The sequence below is a fragment of the Rhineura floridana genome, chromosome 1 (genome assembly GCF_030035675.1).
Source record: "Rhineura floridana isolate rRhiFlo1 chromosome 1, rRhiFlo1.hap2, whole genome shotgun sequence".
Taxonomy (NCBI): Eukaryota; Metazoa; Chordata; class Lepidosauria; order Squamata; family Rhineuridae; genus Rhineura; species Rhineura floridana.
Genome location: NC_084480.1, coordinates 25,306,411 through 25,326,593, shown reverse-complemented (window position 1 = coordinate 25,326,593; position 20,183 = coordinate 25,306,411). Strand labels below are relative to the sequence as shown.

Below are 20,183 nucleotides of genomic sequence, written 5' to 3'. Positions count from 1 at the left end.
AGGATCCTGGGAACTGTAGTTTGTTAAAGATACTGAGAGTTGTTAGCAGGCCCCTATTCCCCTCACTGAGCTACAATTTCCAAAGTTCCCTGGGAAGAGGAACTGGCCGTTAAACCACTTTAGGGATTGTGGCTCTGTGAGGGGAATAGGGGGCTCGCTTCCATCAGCCCGAGAGCCAGGGGTGTAGTTGTTAGATGTGCCTCCAGGTGTTGTTGGACCACAATTCCCATCTTTCCTGACCATTGGCAATGCTGGCTGAGGCTGATGGGAGTTGTGGTCCAACAACATCTGGAGGCACACTGGTTGGGAAAGGCTGGGTTAGAGTGTTGGACTACGACTTAGGAGACCAGGGTTCGAATCCCCACACAGCCATGAAGCTGACTGGGTGACCTTGGGCCAGTCACTGCCTCTCAGCCTCAGAGGAAGGCAATGGTAAACCACCTCTGAATACCACTTACCATGCACGCCCTATTCATAGAGTCGCCACAAGTCAGAATTGACTTGAAGGCAGTTCATTTCATTTCATTTTCTATCAGCTCTCCAACACCCTTCACAAACTACCCTTCCCAAGATTCTTCAGAGAAAGCCATGACTGTTTAAAGTGGAATAAATGCATGGTGTGAATGTGGTCACAATGCAATAAAACATAGTGAGTTAAAGTATAAAATCAGAATTCAATTAAAATGCTTGCTGGGATAATTAAAAAAGATTTCAGTAAGGGCTGGAAGCTCAACAGGGAAGGGGGCCTGTCTCAACTGGCAGGGAGTTCAATAAAACTGGGCCCACAATAGTGCATGCACGGCTCCTGGTGGATATGAGCCGTGCATCTCGGCCACTGAGAACCACTAACAGTGACTCCCCTTGAAGACCTCACAGTGACAGAAGGGATCAAGTGGTCCCTGGGGTGTCCTGGAATAAAAGACTTTGCCTTACTGGAGCAGACCAAGGCCTTTCTAGTACCATTTTGGGTTCCCATTGGTGACTAGGCAGATGGATGTGGACGCCCACCAGGAGGGCATGAAGGATGGCAGGCAGCTCGTTGAGCCTCACCCTCTGCTACTCGGAGGTCTGCTGCCTCCAAACATGGTGCTGACGGTGGGGGTTTCCATGGAGTTATCAAAGTTTTAACAGTTATTGGAAAGGGTGCCCTTTGCTTAAAGGTATTTTGAGCACAATCCCAGATCCCTTGGAGGGCATCCCAGAGACTGCAGGACAGGTGCCAGGAAGCTTTGGCCCTCCAGTTGTTGCTGAACTACAACTCCCATCACCCCTGGGGCCGCTGGGAGTTGTAGTTCAGCAACACCTGGGGGCTGGAGGTTCCCCACACTTAGTATAGCCAATACTGAGCGACATGGACCAATGGTCTGACTCTGTATAAGGGCATCTTCCTATGTGCCCTCTCCACTGGCAGAGAGGGATATCCAGCTTGAGAGAGAAAGGTCCACCTCAGAATGACTCCTTGCCTGTTGCTCCTCTGCCATTGGTGTTCTGACAGTGAAGAAGAAAAATGGCTGTGGGCTGAGGGTGGATCGGGGCAGGTTTTGGATTCACTGGACATACTGCTGGAACCGACGGAAATGTACTGGGGCTGATGTACTGATTGCCCCTCCCATTGGAACTCGTAGAAGGGAAATTACATAAACAAGCAAAAAGGACAGAGAACTGTTTTTAAAGTTGCGTTTTAAATTGCTGTGAGCCACCCTGGGAACTTAGAGTGAAGGGTGGCTAATAATAATAATAATAATAATAATAATAATAATAAATCCTTTGTTCTATCAGAGGAGGTTCAAACTCCTCACGTGATCACCGCTCCCTTTTATTTCTGATGTTCAGAGGAAAGCGATGTTGCTTGTGTCGCCAAAATGCAAACATCCACATACAAGAGGGAAATATTAGGATTGGGGAATCCACACATTTTTTCTGCAGAAACCTTTAGGGCAAACCGCAACACAGCCCAATGAAGACTGAGCATGCTCAGTGGGCAGGGAATGCTGATTGGCTGCTGGGCATTTCCAGCCCAGCTTGGGCAGATGGGAATTGTAATCTGAAACATCTGGAGGGTGCTAGGTTGGCAGAAGGCTGGGTTATGCTATTCAGGAGGATGGGCAAAAGGGTGTATGTCTAAATCAGGTGTGGGGAATCTTTGGTCCTCCAGCTGAACGTTGGACTACAAAGCCCATCATCCCTGGTCATTAGCCATGCATTTGGGGGTTGATGGGAGTTGTAGTTCAGCAACCCCTAGAGGGCCAAAGGTTCCCCACGCCTGGTTTAAATCATTTCTACATACCATTGTTTGATGCTCTGAAGAACCTCTTGCAGCAGTGCTTTTCTTCATCTCTTTGGTTTTCTTCCCTTTGGCTTTAGGATTGCTAAAAGCAAAGGGGGGGGGGAAGAGGCAGCCTCTTATTCGCCTGCGCTTCCAACACTGAGAACACATTACACGCTAGTCAGCCACAGAGGCAGGCACTTTTTCAGACCAACTGATTTCCATGGGAGAAACAAACAAAATCAACAGGGCCGGTATATCAGAGGTCCAAGGACTGAGACTTTCAAATTAGCACTTTTTAAAAAACACGCAACCAAATTCTGTCTCGAATGTTGTTATTATATAAAAAAGGACCCACTATACCAGGGATGGCGCACCTGCGACTCCCCAGATGTTGCTGGACTACAGCCCCCACCATCCCTGAGCACAGGCCATGTTGTCGGGGACTGATGGGAGATGGAGTCCAACAACATCTGGAGGTCCCCAGCCTTGTATTACACCAAGCAAGGGAACCTTTGGCCCTCCAGATGTTGCTAAAGTACAACTCCTATCATCTCTGGCCATTGGCCATGTTTGCTAGAGTTGATGGGAGTCGTAGTTCAGCAACACCTGGAGTGCAAAGGGCTCTCCACCCTCTGCATTATTGCAAAGGATTTAAACGACATCAGCAGTTGCTGCATTCAACATCCTCATAAATTTAGGTATGTTACCTTTTCCCCTCCGGTTTGGGCTCCACACTTTGTTCTACAGTTTCTCCCACACTTGCATCTTCCGGGCTGTGGCTTTTGGTGGCGTTTCCCAATTCTTCAGTCTCGCTATCCTGCTTGGTGTCACCAGCCTGTATCGACTCATCAACCGGCTCTCCTGTGCTTCTGTCGTCAGAAGGGTCGCCCTGTGCCAATTTGGATAAGAGAGTCTTTATTGGAACCACGAGAGGCGACATCACAAATCACATGCACAAAAGCCTACAAAGTCAAGTTTGCAAGATCCAGAGCAATGATGGGGAATCTATGGCCCTCTACACATAGCTGGATGACAATCCACAACCCGCATGACATGGCACCCCTCTTAACCACGGGTGGGGAACCTGTGACCCTCCAGGCACTGCTGGACTGCATTCCCTATCCTTCCTGACCGTTGACCGGGCTGGCTGGGGACACTGCCTGGAATTGGTGCCCATAGCCAGCCTGGCCAATGGTCAGGAAGAATGGGGAATGTGGTCCAACAGTGTGTGGAGGGCCACAGTCCCCCCACACACACCCATGACTAAGAGGGGTGCCACACCATGCTCCACCACCCAAACTAGGACAACCAAAGGGCAGTAAGCTCAGCTGTGGAACATCTCCTCCTTCTGGGAGAAAGGGCGGGATATAAATTTAATAAATAAATAAATGCTGAAAGTCCCAAGTTCAATCCCTGGCATCTTCAGGAAAAGCTGGGAGAGGCTCCTGCCTGAAACCCTGGAGAGCCACTGCCAGTCAGTGTAGACAATACTGAGCTAGATGGGCCAATGGCCTGACTCAGTATAAGGCAGCTTCCTCTGTTCCCATGCTCCATCTTTCCACCAACGCATGTCAGGGACAGGCAGGATGACCCACTTGTACAGATTTTGGACTTCCCTTCTTGATAAACCTCCCCCTGAACCTAAAATCTGTTTCAAATCCTGACACCCTGGTTTCTCATGCCACGCTTGCGCCAATGCTTCTGCGTGTGCTTGGGGCATTATGTCAGAGCAGCTTTCACAGCAATATTGCCTTCACTGACTGACAGCAATTCTCCAAGGTTTCAGGCCCCATCTGCAATTGCTTTTTATTCTCCTTGCCTGCCCTCTAGTGGGCAATGATGGGACTGCAGCAACTTTGAGTTTTCTGACAGCCAAGGTGGCTTTTTACTGTTTGGATGCTGTGTTTGGAAGCCCCCTTTGTTTGTTTGGGCTTGCATAATTAAATGGTGATCATCACCCTGGCTTAAGGGCCCTGAGACTATCCCCACAAAGAGTTGGGAGCTCCCATAGACTTGGACGCCCAAATAAGATAAGACAAGCCCCAGTTTTCATTCTTTAGCCCTGCCATGGCCTGAGCCGAGAGGTGGTCTGCTGCAGCCATTAACAACATGCATCTGGGAAGCCCACAAAGAGGACCTGAGCGCAACAGTGCTTTCCCCACTTGTGATTTCCAGCAACTGGTATTCAGCGGCATACTGCTTCAGACAACGGAGGGAGAACACAGTCGTTGGGCTAGTAGCAGATGGGCTAGTAGCCACTGATACCCCTCTCTCCTCCATCATCTAATCCTCGTTTAAAACCATCCAAGTTAGTGGCCATCATTACATCTTGTGGGACCCAGTTTCATAGTTTAACTATCTGCTGTGTGAACAGCTACTTTCGTTTGTCCATCTTGAATCTTCCAAATTCAGCTTCATTGGAGGCCCCCGAGTTCTAGTATTATGAAAGAGGGAGGAAAAACTATCATAGGGACAGATGATACTGTGTGGGCTGCAATAGGTGCTGAGGCCTCTAGGCTACTGTGCATATCGATGACATCATCAGCGTGCACCGGAGCCAGCATGTGCCATCATCACCACCAGCCCCAGTGTGGCCCATAGGGTCAGCAGACAAGAGTCCCAGCCAACAGGCTCAGACAGCAAGATGGCAAGTTTTGCTCAGCCAGATCTTCAGCCGGATTCCAGAGTTTTCCCAGCATTTAAAGCAGCTCTGCTCACTGCCTTAGCCATTTCCCAGGGTCAAATGAAAACACAAATTGCAGTCGAGACATTTGCCGTGGTGAGAGCCAAGTTAAAACAGAAGGTTAATTCAGAATGAGTGCAGCCATTGGTGGGGGAGATTACAATACAAAAACATGCAAAGAAGAATTTGCCAAAAAAACACCTTACCATCATTGGTTTTTGTTTCCTTCTCTGTTTCTTTGAGAGCCTGTAAAAACACAAAATAAGATCTCAGTACTGCTCATTTTATTTAATTTATTTTTAAATGTAGCACTAAAATGTGTGTGTCATTTCTATGTAGACTGTCAGCCTGAGGGCAGAGACTGTCTTAGTATTGATTATTGTAAGCTGTTCTGCAGCTTACAATACAACAGTACTAAGGCAGTCCTTGCCCTCGGGTTCACAATCTAAAAAGAAATGACACACGCAGAAAAAGGAATCGGGAGGGAGGAGGAAAAAAACTAGTTCTTAATCAAACCTGCTTCCATCTGCCCAGCAGTATCATTGAGCCCCACCCTTTCAAGTTGCCAGAGCGAAATGAAACTTTTGGACTGGCATTTAAGTAGACAAGCAGGATCTGCTGCAAAATATTGCAGCACATCCTAATGCCTGAAAAGATAGAGGTGCTCCTGTTCAGGGTTCAAGCCAACTAGCATTCCTCCAAGGTAACATAAGCTGTACAGGGCTCAAGCAGGGCAATTCATGGCCCACCACCACCACCACTTTGATTTCCTGCTGTTTCCTTATAACTGACATTGAACATTCCATGGTTTCTGGTGAGCGCTGAACATCCTCAATCCTCAATAGACTTTTTCTTTTGTTGGAGGAGAGCTTTGCACATACCATGGACTGCGAAAAAGACAAATAATTGGGTGTTAGATCAAATTAAACCACAACTATCACTAGAAGCTAAAATGATGAAACTGAGGTTATCATACTTTGGACACATCATGAGAAGACATGATTCGCTAGAAAAGACAATAATGCTGGGAAAAACAGAAGGGAGTAGAAAAAGAGGAAGGCCAAACAAGAGATGGATTGATTCCATAAAGGAAGCCACAGACCTGAACTTACAAGATCTGAACAGGGTGGTTCACGACAGATGCTATTGGAGGTCGCTGATTCATAGGGTCGCCAAAAGTCATAATCAATTTGAAGGCACATAACAACAACCACCACCATTTGGTTATTTATTGATTTATATTAAAAAAAACAGTAAAAAGATCCTGACCATTCTTTGGACCATTTTAGCCTTGCAGCAACTCTGGAAAGTAATTTAAGCCCTGGGCTAATTAGGCTTGGTCTATTTTGATAATCGGAGCTAGGACAAAGACTGCTACTCAGCAGTGGAAAAAAGAGAAAGGCAGAATGAGCAAGAGGCAATGGACTAACAGACAAGTGACTTCCCAAAACTATGCAAAACTATGCACCGACTGACCTGGTTTTAGCATGTGTTTTTTAATTTGTTTTTTTAAAAATGTGTTTTTAAATTTGTATATTTGTTTTTAATGTTTTTAATTGTTGTAAACCGCCCAGAGAGCTTCGGCTATGGGGCGGTATACAATAATAATAATAATAATAATAATAATAATAATAATAATAATAATAATAATAATAATAATATGAGAGGGCAGTAAAGCATTGGAAGTGGGCCTTAAGTGGGGTGGGATCTACCCTTTGGAATTCCCTCCCCTTAAATATTAGACAAGCGCCAACTCTGTTATCTTTTCCGCAGCTACTGAAGCCCTTCCTCTTTCAACAAGCCTTTTAAGCGGAGACCTTGTCCCAGTCTGCATCTGTGTTGGAATTGCTTTTTAGTATGTTTTTAAACCTTTTTTTTAAAGATGTTTTTAAAGCTTTTAAAAAAAATGTTTTTAAAGAAGTTTTGTTGTAATACATTTTAAAGTCTGTTTTTATTATGTTTTACGAGTGTTTTTAGTGCTTTTGTCTGCTGCCCTGGGCTCTTGCTGGGAGGAAGGGCGGGATATAAATCAAATAATAAATACAATACAATAATATCTGAGCAGCTGACCCAATGGCTAGAGGGGCTCGTTTCAATCATGTGAAGCTGGAGCTCTCTTAGTCAATAGTGACAGAGATTTTGAAGGCTGCAGACTACCTGTTTCCTCAGTTGCTCTTCCCCTATAGGGTATGTGAACTTTATCTGATGTTTGGGGGCATTTTTGAAATCAAGATATTCAGTGCTCTACCTTGAAACCTCACTCATCTCTCAAGAGCTCTTATTTATTTATTTATTTATTATTAAAGATCATTCCAAAGCTGTTTTTGATCCTGCAGATCATAGATACCAAGAGTGAGCTCCTTCTCAGGGCATGGACCCTGATGTAGCCAAAACAGCACCATCCACACACAAGAGGGAGATATCTGCAGGCCTGGGGAAAGCCTCAGGTTTGCAGAAGTAAAAAGAAAATCTTTAGAGGGGAGGGCAATCCTAAGAAGGCAGAACAGCCCAATGAGGACTGAGACTGCTTCGTGGTCAAGGAAAACTGACTGTGGGAGGGAATAGGGGAGAAATGGGGAGAGAGATGGAATGGAGTATCCTAGAAGAGGGCATGCCTTAATGGCTGGACTCTTGAACTGGAGCACTTCACACTACAACATTTTGTTGCAGGTCTCACTTGTAGTTATATAGAGTAGACAGTAATTCTTGGTCATTTTGTAACAAGAACTTTTTCATATTACAAACATAGGAAGCTGCCTTATACCGAGTCAGATCATTGGGTCTTGTTCAGTACTGTCTACACTGACTGGCAGTGGCTCTCCAGGCTTTTAGCCAGGAGTTTCTTCCCCCAGCCCTACCTGGAGATTGAACCTGGAACCTTCTGCATGCACGGCAGATGCCCTACCACTGAACTACGGCCCTTCCCCTTATTGCTCTAAGTACTTTTGTCTGGGCAGGTCTTCCGTCTCCTCTTCCTCCTTAGTATTCAACCCGTCGTCATCGGCCGCAGCGAGAGAAAATTCCTCCTCCTCTTCCTCCAGCTGTTGCCGTAACAAGGCTACCATCTCCCGGTGCTTCTTGGACTTTTCGTGGTTCCTCATACTGCAAAGAGTTGTCAGAGAGAGATTATGAAAGGAGCACCTGGACCCAAGCAGTCCACCGACGGCTGCGTTGGATGAGGCACTGGTGGCAAACGTGCATGGACACCCCGAGAAGAAGAAGCTCCTTTGAAATCAATGGGCCTTCTTTCCAAACGAGTCTGTGCCGCATGACAGGGACAATGTCCATTCACACCAGAAGGCTAGTTTACTTTTGGGCTCGAGGGGAAAAAAAACTCACGCTTTCTCAGTCTTAAAGGATTTGTCACAAGCAGGGCAGTAGAGATCATCATAAAAGTCAGCATCATCCCCGTCTTCGCTTAATTTATCTGAAAAAGACCAAAAAACGGAGGCGTCTGAAATGACATGGGTTAAGATACTTACTGCTCAACTCTATGCTCTCTTATTCAGAGATAGGTCCTGTTGTGTGACATTAAAAGGGCTTATAACTAGGTTTAGAATTGCAGCTTTGCAATACAATCCTAGACTTGGACAGCCACCTGTCAGGTATGCTTTAAGATGGATTCTTGCATGGAGCAGGGGGTTGGACTTGATGGCCTTTTAAGCTCCTTCCAACTCTACTATTCTTTGATTCTGTGATTGCCTATTCAAAAGGAAATCCCATTAACTTGTACTGCTATGCACAGTTACTTTGGAGTAAATCCCACTGAAATTCAGTTAGATTCCAGCAATGGTGCTGCCTAGACGGATGGCTAAGAATATATGAGTCCAGAATCTGCAAGATTATTGGCTGGCACAAACAGGAGAGAACATCTCTCCCCAGTTCTTTAAAACAAAAATTACTCACTTTCCATTTGTTTCTGGGCACAATTCAGAGTGCAGATTTTGACCTATCAAGTTCTAAACTGGGAAACTTGTGGCTCTCCAGATGTCATTGGACTACAGCTCCCGTCAGCCCCAGCCAATAGGGATGATGGGATTCTCTTACCAGAGAAAGGGCCTTCTCTGTGGTGGTGTCTCCTTTGCACCTTGTCATATTTATTCATAACTTATTTATATTTTTAAAAATTCAGTTTGCTTTTCAGCCCCAGAGTGCAGCACAAATATAACACTACACAAACAAAAAAAGGTGTAACAGTAATTTAAAAAAATTGTGGCACAAATACAGAAGAAAAGCACAACTGGCCACAAAGCCAAACAGCAGCCTTATCAAGGAGAGCAAAACTGAAGGCCTGCTGAAACATGGTCTCCACCAGATTCCTGAAGGTTAACAAGCCTCCAGAGGAACAAAATTCTAGAGTGTAGGGGTTGCAACTTAGAAGACCCTGCCCAAGCACCCACTACCCTTGTGGCTTAGGGTTGTCCATTGCAATCTGATACCTGTCTACTCAGAAGTAAGTCCCACTGAGTTCAACGGTATTCATTCCTCTGGTATGGTGTATACAGAGCTTGGAGAAGTTACTTTTTTAAACTACAGCTCCCATCAGCCCCAGTCAGCATGGCCACTGGATTGGGCTGATGGGAGTTGTAGTTCAAAAAAGTAACTTTTCCAAGCTCTGGGTGTATAGCAGCAGTGGGGACCCTTTTTCAGCCCAAGGGCCACATTCCCTTCTGAGCTACCTTCTAGGGGCCACATGCCATTGGTGGGCAGGGCCAGAGGCAAATGTGGGTGGAGCAATGAATGTAAATTTTACCTTTGTACAGTAGGCCAATTGCAACACACACTCACACACCCCTCTCTGTCCTCCATCCGGACAGGCAAGAGGCACTGTCAGAGGTCAAGAACACTCCCAACTAGGCAACATACACTTAGGGTGTGAAGGAGAGCCAGGGGAAGGGTGTGGCCTGGAGAGAGGGGATGTCGTCAGAGGACAGTCCTGAGGGCTGGATAGAGAGGCCTGGAGGGCCGCCTGAGGTTCCCTATCCCTGGTGTATAGGATTACAGGGTTGGGCCCCAGTTATTTTTCACTTGAGTATCTTGAAACTCTTGCTGTTTCTTTACTTAAAATAATTAATGAACCAATTTGATACTGCTATTATACTTTTGTTTTTACTGTGGTTGTTATATACTGCTAGCTTCCTCAAGAATCACAGGCCACTTGACAAGGCCTTGGTCTGGAACCCACTGGAGAACATTTACTTGCCAAAGTGTGACTTACTTCGAAGGCAGCAGAGGCTAGCCTATGGCTCTCTAGATGGTGATGGACTCCAGCTGCCGTCAGTCCCCCCCGCCCCAGCTTGGCCAACAACCAGGGATGATGGGAGCTGTAGTTCACTAATATGGAGGGCCAAGGGTCAGCCACTCCTGTTCTAAACTAAGCCTTGAGGAAAGAAGACTGAGGGGAGATACGACAGCCGTCTTCAAGTACTTGAAAGGTTATCGCACAGAGGAGGGCCAGGATCTCTTCTCAGTCATCCCAGAGTGCAGGACACGGAATAATGGGTTCAAGTTACAGGAAGCCAGATTTCAACTGAACATCAGGAAAAACTTCCTGTTAGAGCGGCACAACAATGGAACCAATTCCCTAGGGAGGTGGAGGGCTCTCCAATGCTGGACACACTCAAGAGGCAGCTGGACAGCCTCCTGTTGGATATGCTTTAAGTTGGATTCCTGCACTGAGCAGGGGATTGGACTCGATGGCCTCTTAGGCCCCTTCCGGTTCTCTGATTCGATGTACTTTACCCTCCCAGGAGGACTTTGCACACACACGGCAGTGAGGAGCTAACTGCAAGCTCTTCCTTACCCTCCTTTGACTCTCGCTCTTCTTTTTCTTCTTCATCGTCAGACCCATCTCCAAACTCTTTTTCGTACTGGGCTTCCATCTGCTGCAGCTCTCGCTCCAGATCGGACATGGCGATCCAGCTCTGTTCCTTGTACTGCTCGGCCAATCTTTAAAACAAAGAACGAAGGAAAAGGTTCCCATTGGCACAACGTGCTTTGCCATCAGAATGGCCTCGTTGTTAAAGAGAGCCTGAAATCTCCCAAACAGCAGAGAAAGTGGTAAAACTGACCCTGAACTGTACAGACTACGGGAGGGGGAAAGGGCAGGATTGCCTGTTCCTAGAGTGGGCGCCAGGGGTCAGTGTCCATGGGCACTTGCCAAGGCCCACACCAGCTCAGGGACCCGCTGCTCATCCCAGAGGCTCCTGGCCTTGCCGCTCTTCCTCCTTGCAGCTGCTCCTGTTCAGCCACCCTCAGCCAGCACGCAAACCGCAACAAGCGCGAGCAGACCAAGGAGCCCCCTCCGTTTGCCTTCAGGCAGGAGTGGAGAACCAGGTGCTGCTGGATTCTAGCTCCTGTCAGCCCCAGCCAGCATGGCCAATGATGCTCAGGGATGATGGGAGTTGTAGTCCAAAAACAATGTGGAGGGTCACAGGTTCTCCATTCCTGTCTTAAGTTTGCCCTCTAGGAAGTTTGCAGGATTAGGCCCAGGGGAAGAGGGGAAGCAAAACACAGCAAGTGGTAACAGTAAACGGTCCAGTCAAAAAGGGGCCCAGTGAGTGCATTTTGCCCAAGGTTGCCTTCCCCCCGCCCCCCCCCCAAAAAACCCTGGAGCCAACACCATGTCCCTCCATATATACCTCCCTGCAAATAGAAAAGAAGATTATCAGGAAGAAGAGCTCTGATCTCGCCTTTGCTCTGACATGCTAGTTGTCTACATACAGTGATGTATTTCTTTTTTTCATGGGGAAGCAGTCCAGGAATGGTTTTACCATTGCATTAGTTGTTTCTGAGTACCAAGCTGTTGACTTATTTGCTTTCATGTACACCAATGGCAGCTAACCTGTGAACCTCCAGATGTTGCTGAACGACAACTCCCAGTGGTCAGGGATGATAGGAGTTGTAGTTCAGCAAGAACTGGAGAGCCACAGGTTAGCCAGCCCTGATGTACACAATCAGGGTATGCAAGACGATGGACACAGGGGACACAGAGAACGTGTTACTAGCCACAGCTGATTTACACTTTCTGTTTATACAGAATTTGGACAAAAGCAGTAGATGCTAGCCACCAAATTGAACAAGCCTTATCTTAGTTTATTACTCCTCCAAACACCCTAGATGCTCAAACAGAATTGTTTAATGTTTTTTAATAATGTTTTTAACCCTTTTTAAGGTTGTTTTTTTAAAAATATTTTTAATGCTGTTTTGTTTTAATGTATTTTCAGATCTGTTTTAGTGCTTTGTTTGCCGCCCTGGGCTCCTGCTGGGAGGAAGGGTGGGATACAAATTAAATAAACAAACAAACAAATAAATAAGCCTTCACTGCTGCTTCTGGAGCTTTTATCACTCTTCCTCTGCTTACTGCGCCTTTACAACAGATGGGGAAGCTGTAACCGTCCAAGTGTTCACGGATTCCAACTCCCGTCAGCCCCAGCCAACATAGCCAATGGTCAGGGATGATGGGAGTTGTAGTTCACTAACATAGAGAGGGCCACAGCTTCCCCAGCCCTGCTCTACAAGCAAATAGCCCTCACAAGCGTAACCCTTTGTGCAAGACCACCTGAGCTGCACTACAGAAAAACAGAGAGAAGCCATCAGCGGAGGAATACCAACAGCTGCTCCGATGCCACTGCAGGGAGGGAGGAGAGAATGCGAGTGCCGTTGTATATCACACACGCACATGCACTACATCAGCATGAGAGCATCAACCGTGCCATTGTGCCTGCACCGTGACCTTACCACCCTTTTAGTGTTGTGACTAATGCAGCGGCTCACTGCAATACTAGTTCTCCGAAGGAAGCACATTATTAGCCGATCACAACAACCCCCAAGTGGCAAAAGCACAAAGGGTCTTTTCAGTGGTGGCTCCTTGCATGTGGAGCTCCCTCCCTACTGAGGTGTGTCTGATCTCACCTCTCTGTAGTTTAGGTGGTTAGTTAAGACGCATCTCTTTTGGTGGGCGTTTGGAGGAAGAGAGAGACCCAATTGTGCTGCGGCTATTAGCAATTGTTCTTTAATGATTTGTTTTGTGTTTTTAAAGGATTGTGTTATTTATGGATTTTACGATTTTTAAAATTTGTTTTCCTGTTGCCAAACCACCTCGTGGCTGGTGCAGAGGCCGTTATATAAATCATCTCAATAAACAAAATGAAAGAAACAATGCTGGCAATGTGAATCTGTTGCCGAAGTCTTGCATACTTGGCTTGCTTCAGTTTCTGCTGCCTGCGCAGCTCCTCGGCCTTCTTCGCTTTCTCGGCGTTCTGCTCTTCCAGGAGCTTCCGATGGGCCTGCACCCGCCTGTCCCTTTTCCGGATAAAGGCCACCAGTTCGCGGACCAGCTCGTTCCGCTCCTTCCTCGCTTTGTCGCGGGTTTTCTTGTTCTCCTTCTCCATCGCTCGCTTCTCCCAGCGGTTCAAGGCGTGCCGCGTGTCATATTCTTCCTTCCATGCGAAATTCTTCCGGGTACAGAAACTCTGCCAGTAAGCATAGAAGCAGTGGACGACCTACCCGGAAAGAGAGAACACAGAAGGGAGGGTCAACATTCACAGGAAAATAAAAGAAGTCCGTCACTGGTGGACAACAGAACTGGAAACTGCGAGCCCCGATGACTGACCGCTTGCTCCGAGACTGACGCTTCAAGGTTGGAAGGATAAACACCCATCATCCATTACTCAAGAATCTGAAGATCCTACTGCCCTTTCTAAACCTGAGTTCAGTGGGACTTACTCCCAAAGTAGGTGTGGACAGAATTGCAACCTTCGTTTCTTACCGCGTCATAGTCACTCTGGGAGTCTCCGAAGCTTGGAAATTCTTCTTCGTCTTCCTCTGGCACGGATTCCATTTCTTCCTTTGCAATCATTTCAAAGACGTGCCGATACACTGCGTAGAACCCCTGAAATAGACAACATGGTCATCCAGAAAGAAAGCAGGGCTCATTCACAGGTACATAAAAGGAGGCAGTCATCTGGTAACCCTGGAAGAACTGCTTGGTTTCCAAGCTTTCGACAGACAACGCAAAGCTTCCAATCAGCTATTTGCCTGGTGGACATCAGTCCCTTCTAAGACTGTCAGGTTGCACTCTCCCCTTTGCCACTTAAAGAGCTACTGGGTCTCTTTGCTCAAACAAATTTGGCCTCCTTCCATCAAAATAAATGCAGAATTCACTGTACATTTAATGACATACGAAGAGCCCTAGCCAAACACCCATCTAGTCTAGCAATCTGCTCTCACGGTGGCCAACCAGTTACTTATGGGAAGCCCACCTTGCTGAATCTTGTCTCAGGACCCGCGGATTTTCTCTTTCTCCTGCTGGTGTGGAGAAAATTGCCTGTTATGACTAGCCAGTCTGTCTGAAAGACCCATCACAGGACAACAGTCACCACAGGGACCTCCATGTAGTGGACCCAATATGGAGAATGACCCTTAAAGGTTGCTCTTGCATGGTGGGCTTCTTCTCATTTGCTGGAAACACCTGAATTCTGTTGGCAGTGGGGCAAAAGCAACTCCTGTTTTGTTCTTTTGTTTGTGATCCAGAAGGGAGATAGAGCTAGGGTCTTCCAGATGGATAGGCTTGTTTACTTTTTACCTGTGATGCTCTGACTGACTTCCTTCTGTCGCTAGACTGTGATGTATTTAGGGAAGCTTACCTGCCCCTCCTCCTTCCGCCCTTTCCATTCCTTTGTTCTCCGGCTGACCAGGAGAGAGGAGACATCCCTTTGTCTCTGCTCTCTCCAAGCATGGGGCTAACTCCCGCGCCTGGGCGTTATGCCTCCAACTTAGCTAGTTAGTTAGAACTAGGTATGCTTTTCTATCTACTATGTATTTCTATAAATAAAGTAGCTTTTCTTATTTTACTAAGTCTCCAGTCTCAGTGATGCTGATGCAGGGTAAAAGCCTGCTTTCTTAGGCAAACGCACGCACACACTGGCACATTCGCATTTCAACATCTGCTGTTACTCTGCTGCTGTGGTGCTGCTTTTAAACAAAATTAAGCAACACAACTACACACAGCGCAACAAATTCAACTGCTATGCATGCATATTGTAGTGTAACTGCTCTTTGGTTGCAGTGCGCTTTAAGAAGGATTCCACAGGTTGACTGGGGGGAGGGGGAAGTTTTGCAAATATATCCAAAGAAAGTGGCCAGGCCACAATAATTTTTCAACAGAAACTGCCTGACAAGAAAACAAACAAAGTGAAACCAACTCCTTTCCACTTATCAGTAAGTTTTCCTTCTTGGTCACCTGGGGGCAACTTTTACTCGCCCCAGGTGAGTTGCTATTTATAAGCCAGTTCGAGATCCCAACTCTATCCTATGTACTACTCGTGAACTCATCCTCTGAGTGTGGATCCTTGCACAGTTCTAAATAGTACCATCCATGCACTAGAGGGAGATATTACCAGCCTTGGGGGAATGTGAAGATTCACAGAAGTGTTAAAGGGGGGGGGAGAGAAAAAGAGCACAATGAGCACTAAGCATGCTCAGTGGTATTAGTATGCTGACTGACCTTTTTAGGGGGCAGTGGGGAGGGGAACAGAATGGAGTATCTTGGAAAAGGGTGTGACTGGCGGCTGGAATCCTGAACAGGAGCAGTTCACATTGCAACATCTGTTGCAGCCAGGTCTCACTTGACACTCTGTAACTGCTGTGGTTCACTTCTTTTTTTTTTTGGGGGGGGGGAGAGATATAACTATGAGTTACCTTTTCATTGTCTCCATAGCCGGAGTAGCAGGTAACAGTGAAATAGCGGAGCACATCTAGACTGTCATCCTGATATTCGCCATCGACTCCTCCTTTCAGCAAAGCTTCCCTGTGATTGTCGTACCTAATACGAAAAAGGGGAAAAAAACAGTCTGAAGCTGTTCAGTGCAGATTGAAAGATTAAGGATACGGCCCCTTCAATTCCGGGGCACTTGCTAGGCCACCTTAAGGAGCTTCTGGAACACTGCCCCTTCTGGTGGAGGGAAGAGCCACAGGTGACTTTTATGGTGCAGCCCTCAACTCAAGTCATTGGGACTACTTCAGTGTAAAGGGTCACCTGCTCCAATGTTACGTTACAAACACATTCAGATTATTGTGTAGGTTGGCCTAAAGAATAAACTAAAAAGTCTGGACTAACCTCTCTTGGCTCTCACCATCCTGCTCTTTCCACTGCCATCAGCTATTAATTCAGCTTGAACCAAAGGATGATGTCCTTGTTGAACTTCAGGAGGATGACTAAGACTTCCTGGTTTAGCAGGCATTTTAAGCTAGTGTTTGGTTTTGTTATTATTTTTATTGTTTTACTGTTTCATTTTCTGCAAGGCTTGTTTTTATGTACACACCACTTAGAAATGCAAATGATTAAGCAATATATAAATGTCTTAAAATATTTATTCTTATTTTATTTATTAAATTCATATCCCGCCCTTCCTCCCAGAAGGAGCCCAGAGTAGCAAACAAAAACACTAAAAGCACTTTAAAACATCTTAAAAACAAAAAAACTTTACAACACATTGGAAACAAAATATCTTTTAAAAGATATTAAAACATCTTAAAACATCTTTTAAAAAGCAACTTTAAAAACATCTTTAAAAAAGCAATTCCAGCACAGACACAGACTGGAATGAGGCCTCTACTTAAGACTTGTTGAAATAAATACAATAAATAAATAAAATACTTTTCAGCTGTTAGAGCAGCTTAAGAGGTTTAAGGCTGCATAGAGATATACTTGCAAACAGGACCAGGGTGCCTCACATTTTGTAAGGATTGCTGAAATAATTTACGGCCCGATTAATTTTGAATGTTCTGAACCACAATATTAGCTCAGAGGCTGTTATTGTTCAATGCGAGTCTGGCTTTAATCAGAGATTCAGGGCAAGGGGCTCATTTCACCATAGCTGTCCAGAAGAAAAAGCAAGACTTACCATGCTCTTTCCTGAGGATCACTCAGCACATCATATGCAGCTTGGATCAGCTTGAACTGTTCTGCTGCTGCTTCGCCGTTTTCAAGGTTCTTGTCTGCAGAGACACAGCAGTGGAATTTGAGCAACCCAGCCAAGTTGAAGTCAGGAAAAAAACATCACAGATTCAGTGTCACAAAAAGAAAGGCAGGTCCCCAAACACAACTAAAAACCTATTTGAAAAGCAATGTTAGTAAGAAGTTTGAAGATACTAGTTATTGTCGTTCTTATGGCCCCATCTGAAATACACATTTAAAGCAGTATCATTCCACTTTAAACAGTCATGGCTTTCCCCAAAGAATCCTGAGAAGTGACATTTGTTAAAGGTGCTGAGAGTTGTTAGGAGATTCTTATTTCTCTCACAGAGCTACAACTCTCAAGAGATCCCTAGGATTGCTTGTTAAACCACTCTGAGAACTGGGGCTCTGTGAGGAGATTAGGCGTCTCCTAATAACTCTCAGGACCCTTATACTACAGTTCCCAGAATTCTTGGGGGGGGATCATATCTCTTTAAAGTGGTATGACACCGCTATAAATGTATAGCTAAAGTCAGGATCATTCAGACCATGGTATTCCCGATCTCTATGTATGGATGTGAAAGTTGGACAGTGAAAAAAGCAGATAAGAGAAAAATCAACTCATTTGAAATGTGGTGTTGGAGGAGAGCTTTGTGCATACCATGGACTGTGAAAGACAAATAATTGGGTGTTAGAACAAATTAAACCAGAATGATCACTAGAAGCTAAAACGATGAAACTGAGGTTATTATACTTTGGACACATCATGAGAAGACATGATTCACTAGAAAAGACAATAATGCTGGGGGGGAAAGAAGGGAGTAGAAAAAGAGGAAGACCAAACAAGAGATGGATTGATACCATCAAGGAAGCCACAGACCTGAACTTACAGGATCTTAATAGGGTGGTTTATAACAGATACTGTCGGAGATCGCTCTTTCATAGGGTTGCCATAAGTCATAAATCGACTTGAAGGCACCTCTTCAACATAAGGCCACAGGGCGGGTTAAAGAAATGGAAAAATACAATATTAAGCCAATTAAAATAATTTACAAGACGACGAATAGGGTGGGTCCTAAAAATCTAACTTATCCAGTGCAAGCCCTACTCAGAGTAAACACATTGAAATTAATAGACATGCCCAACTTAGGTCCATTAATTACAATGGGTCTGCTCTGAGTAGGACTACAATTGGATACAACCTATAGCTCTCAGGTGTTAAAGGTCAGGGTAAAGAGGTGTATATGGCAAAACTACAGGTGCCAGACACACCTCTGCGAGGAGGGAAGTCCATTGCTCAGGAGCTGCCACAGAGAATGACCTTTCCCAGGCCTTCACCCTGAACTACCAAAAGGGACCCCTCTGCCGATCTCATCACTCAAGAGGGTCTGTAGGGAAGGAGGCGGCCTTTCAGATATTTGGGGACTAGGTTGTTTAGGGCTTCAAACATTAATGTGAGCACCTTGCATTGGGCCTGGAAACAAACAAGCAACCAATGGAATGGCCTTAAAACAAGGAGTTATGAGAAATGTAAATAGAACCCCAGCCTGTGATCTGGGTGCTGTATGGGATTTCACAGCCGTCTCCAAGGACAGCCCCATGTAAAGCACATTGCAAAAATTGAGTCTAGACGTTCCCAAGGCATGAAGGACAATAGCGAATTCTTCTCTGTCCAAAAGGGGCTGCTGCTGGCGAACCAACCACAATCGGAAACAGACACTCCTAGCTGCGAAATCCTAGATTCCGGTGGAATATACTTTCAAGTAAGAATGTTTAGGATGGAGCCAGAAAGCTGTTAAGCGTGACCGACAATAAAGTGCTGTGATGTGGGGTGGTCCTGTTCAAGGTCCCAGCATACCAAACAGCTAGCCATGCTCTTTCCCAAGATACTCCATTCCGTCTGTCTCCCTGCCACCACCCACTCCATCAGTTAGCCAGTACTTCATCCCCACTGAGCATGTTCATTGAGCTGTGGGGTTTTTTGGGGGGGGTATCCCTCTATAGGGTGTTTGGGATTTTTTCTTTCTCTTCTGCAAATCTCTTGGGGTTCTCCTCAGCTTGCCTATGCCTCCCTGAACTCAATGGGGCTTACATCTGACTAGACATGTATAGGATTGTGTTGTCAGAGGGTTAATAAGGTTGCTCATAAAACCACATTCAATTAGCTTCATGACATCACAACACATACCTTGTTGCCAGCCACAATTATTATGACCTCATTAAAACCAGTCATTCCCAAACTATGTAGAGACATCATTCCTGAGTTTGGAATTCTGTACCATCTTAAAGGCTAACAAACTGATTATAAGGGTTTGTAATAATAAATTTGTCACTCTTTAAGGTGCAGCAAGGCTCCTTCCTGTTTTTGCCACAACAGACTGACACAGCTACACGTGCAGAAATATATCAGCCTATGAATTACTCATTATTTATTTTATAATTTGCAAGTCACCTCAAACTATAATAATTAAAATAATAATAATAACTATAAATTATGTTATGTTTTGAGCCTCTCTCCAGATTGTGACAGGGTTAAAAAGTTGGATATAAAATGAGTAAAGAATAAATAAAACAAATATCATGTGTTAAGAATGTTCACATACACCTTCATTTCAGAGTACCAACTTTTTTTAAAAAATGTATTAGCCACAGTCTGTAATCCTCCATATTGTTACTGTTGATGTTGTTCATCACAGTACGTTATTTTAGTGTTATGATTTTATATATAATCCACTTTGATTATTATTTTAACAGAAAAGCCAGGTGTAGCTATTAAATAAACCTAATCATGTACAGGTTTGCATGTACACCTGCCAACTGCGAGGCAAGCCTTGTTGGACCTTACTCCCAGGTAAATGTGTATAGGCTCGCACACTGAACTAATTAAAGGGGGTCGGGAGAGAAGAAAAGGGAGTCTCAGGTGAGACTGAAGAAACGCCAGCCACTCTTTTTCTCTCTGGATCGAGAGGCTCCCAGGAAGGTCCGATAGGAAGAACCAGACCTCCACGAAAGAGTCAGGCCGGGCTCGTACCTGGATGCCAACGCAGTGCCAATCTCCGGTAAGCTCGCTTCAGATCTTCGTCGGACGCGTCGCGCTTTACCCCCAACACCTCGTAGTGGCACTTCATCCTAGGCGCCTGAGGGACTCAAGGCCATTCAGCAGTGAAGGCAGCAGGTCGTTCGGGGGAGCCCTTCCCGGCCGGCACCCGCGTGTTGGGGGCACCCGGCAGCTGGCGAGAGGCGGGGAGGGACCGGAAGCAGCGGAGGAGCCA

At 45.7% G+C, this 20,183-nt stretch overlaps 1 protein-coding gene across 1 annotated transcript in view; it reads right to left on the bottom strand.

Annotated features, from left to right (window-relative positions):
* The window catches only part of DNAJC21 (DnaJ heat shock protein family (Hsp40) member C21), a 21,281-nt gene extending 1,098 nt beyond the window's left edge, over nucleotides 1-20,183 (bottom strand). The window contains exons 1-11 of the mRNA XM_061616132.1: nucleotides 19,943-20,183; nucleotides 16,859-16,952; nucleotides 15,654-15,777; nucleotides 13,723-13,845; nucleotides 13,152-13,456; nucleotides 10,756-10,901; nucleotides 8,292-8,379; nucleotides 7,896-8,054; nucleotides 5,159-5,198; nucleotides 2,977-3,158; nucleotides 2,288-2,369 (exon numbers count right to left, since the gene is read on the bottom strand). Coding sequence (XP_061472116.1) covers nucleotides 2,288-2,369; nucleotides 2,977-3,158; nucleotides 5,159-5,198; nucleotides 7,896-8,054; nucleotides 8,292-8,379; nucleotides 10,756-10,901; nucleotides 13,152-13,456; nucleotides 13,723-13,845; nucleotides 15,654-15,777; nucleotides 16,859-16,952; nucleotides 19,943-20,039 — 1,440 coding nt within the window. The 5' untranslated portion in view covers nucleotides 20,040-20,183. The remainder of the gene's footprint in view (nucleotides 1-2,287; nucleotides 2,370-2,976; nucleotides 3,159-5,158; nucleotides 5,199-7,895; nucleotides 8,055-8,291; nucleotides 8,380-10,755; nucleotides 10,902-13,151; nucleotides 13,457-13,722; nucleotides 13,846-15,653; nucleotides 15,778-16,858; nucleotides 16,953-19,942) is intronic.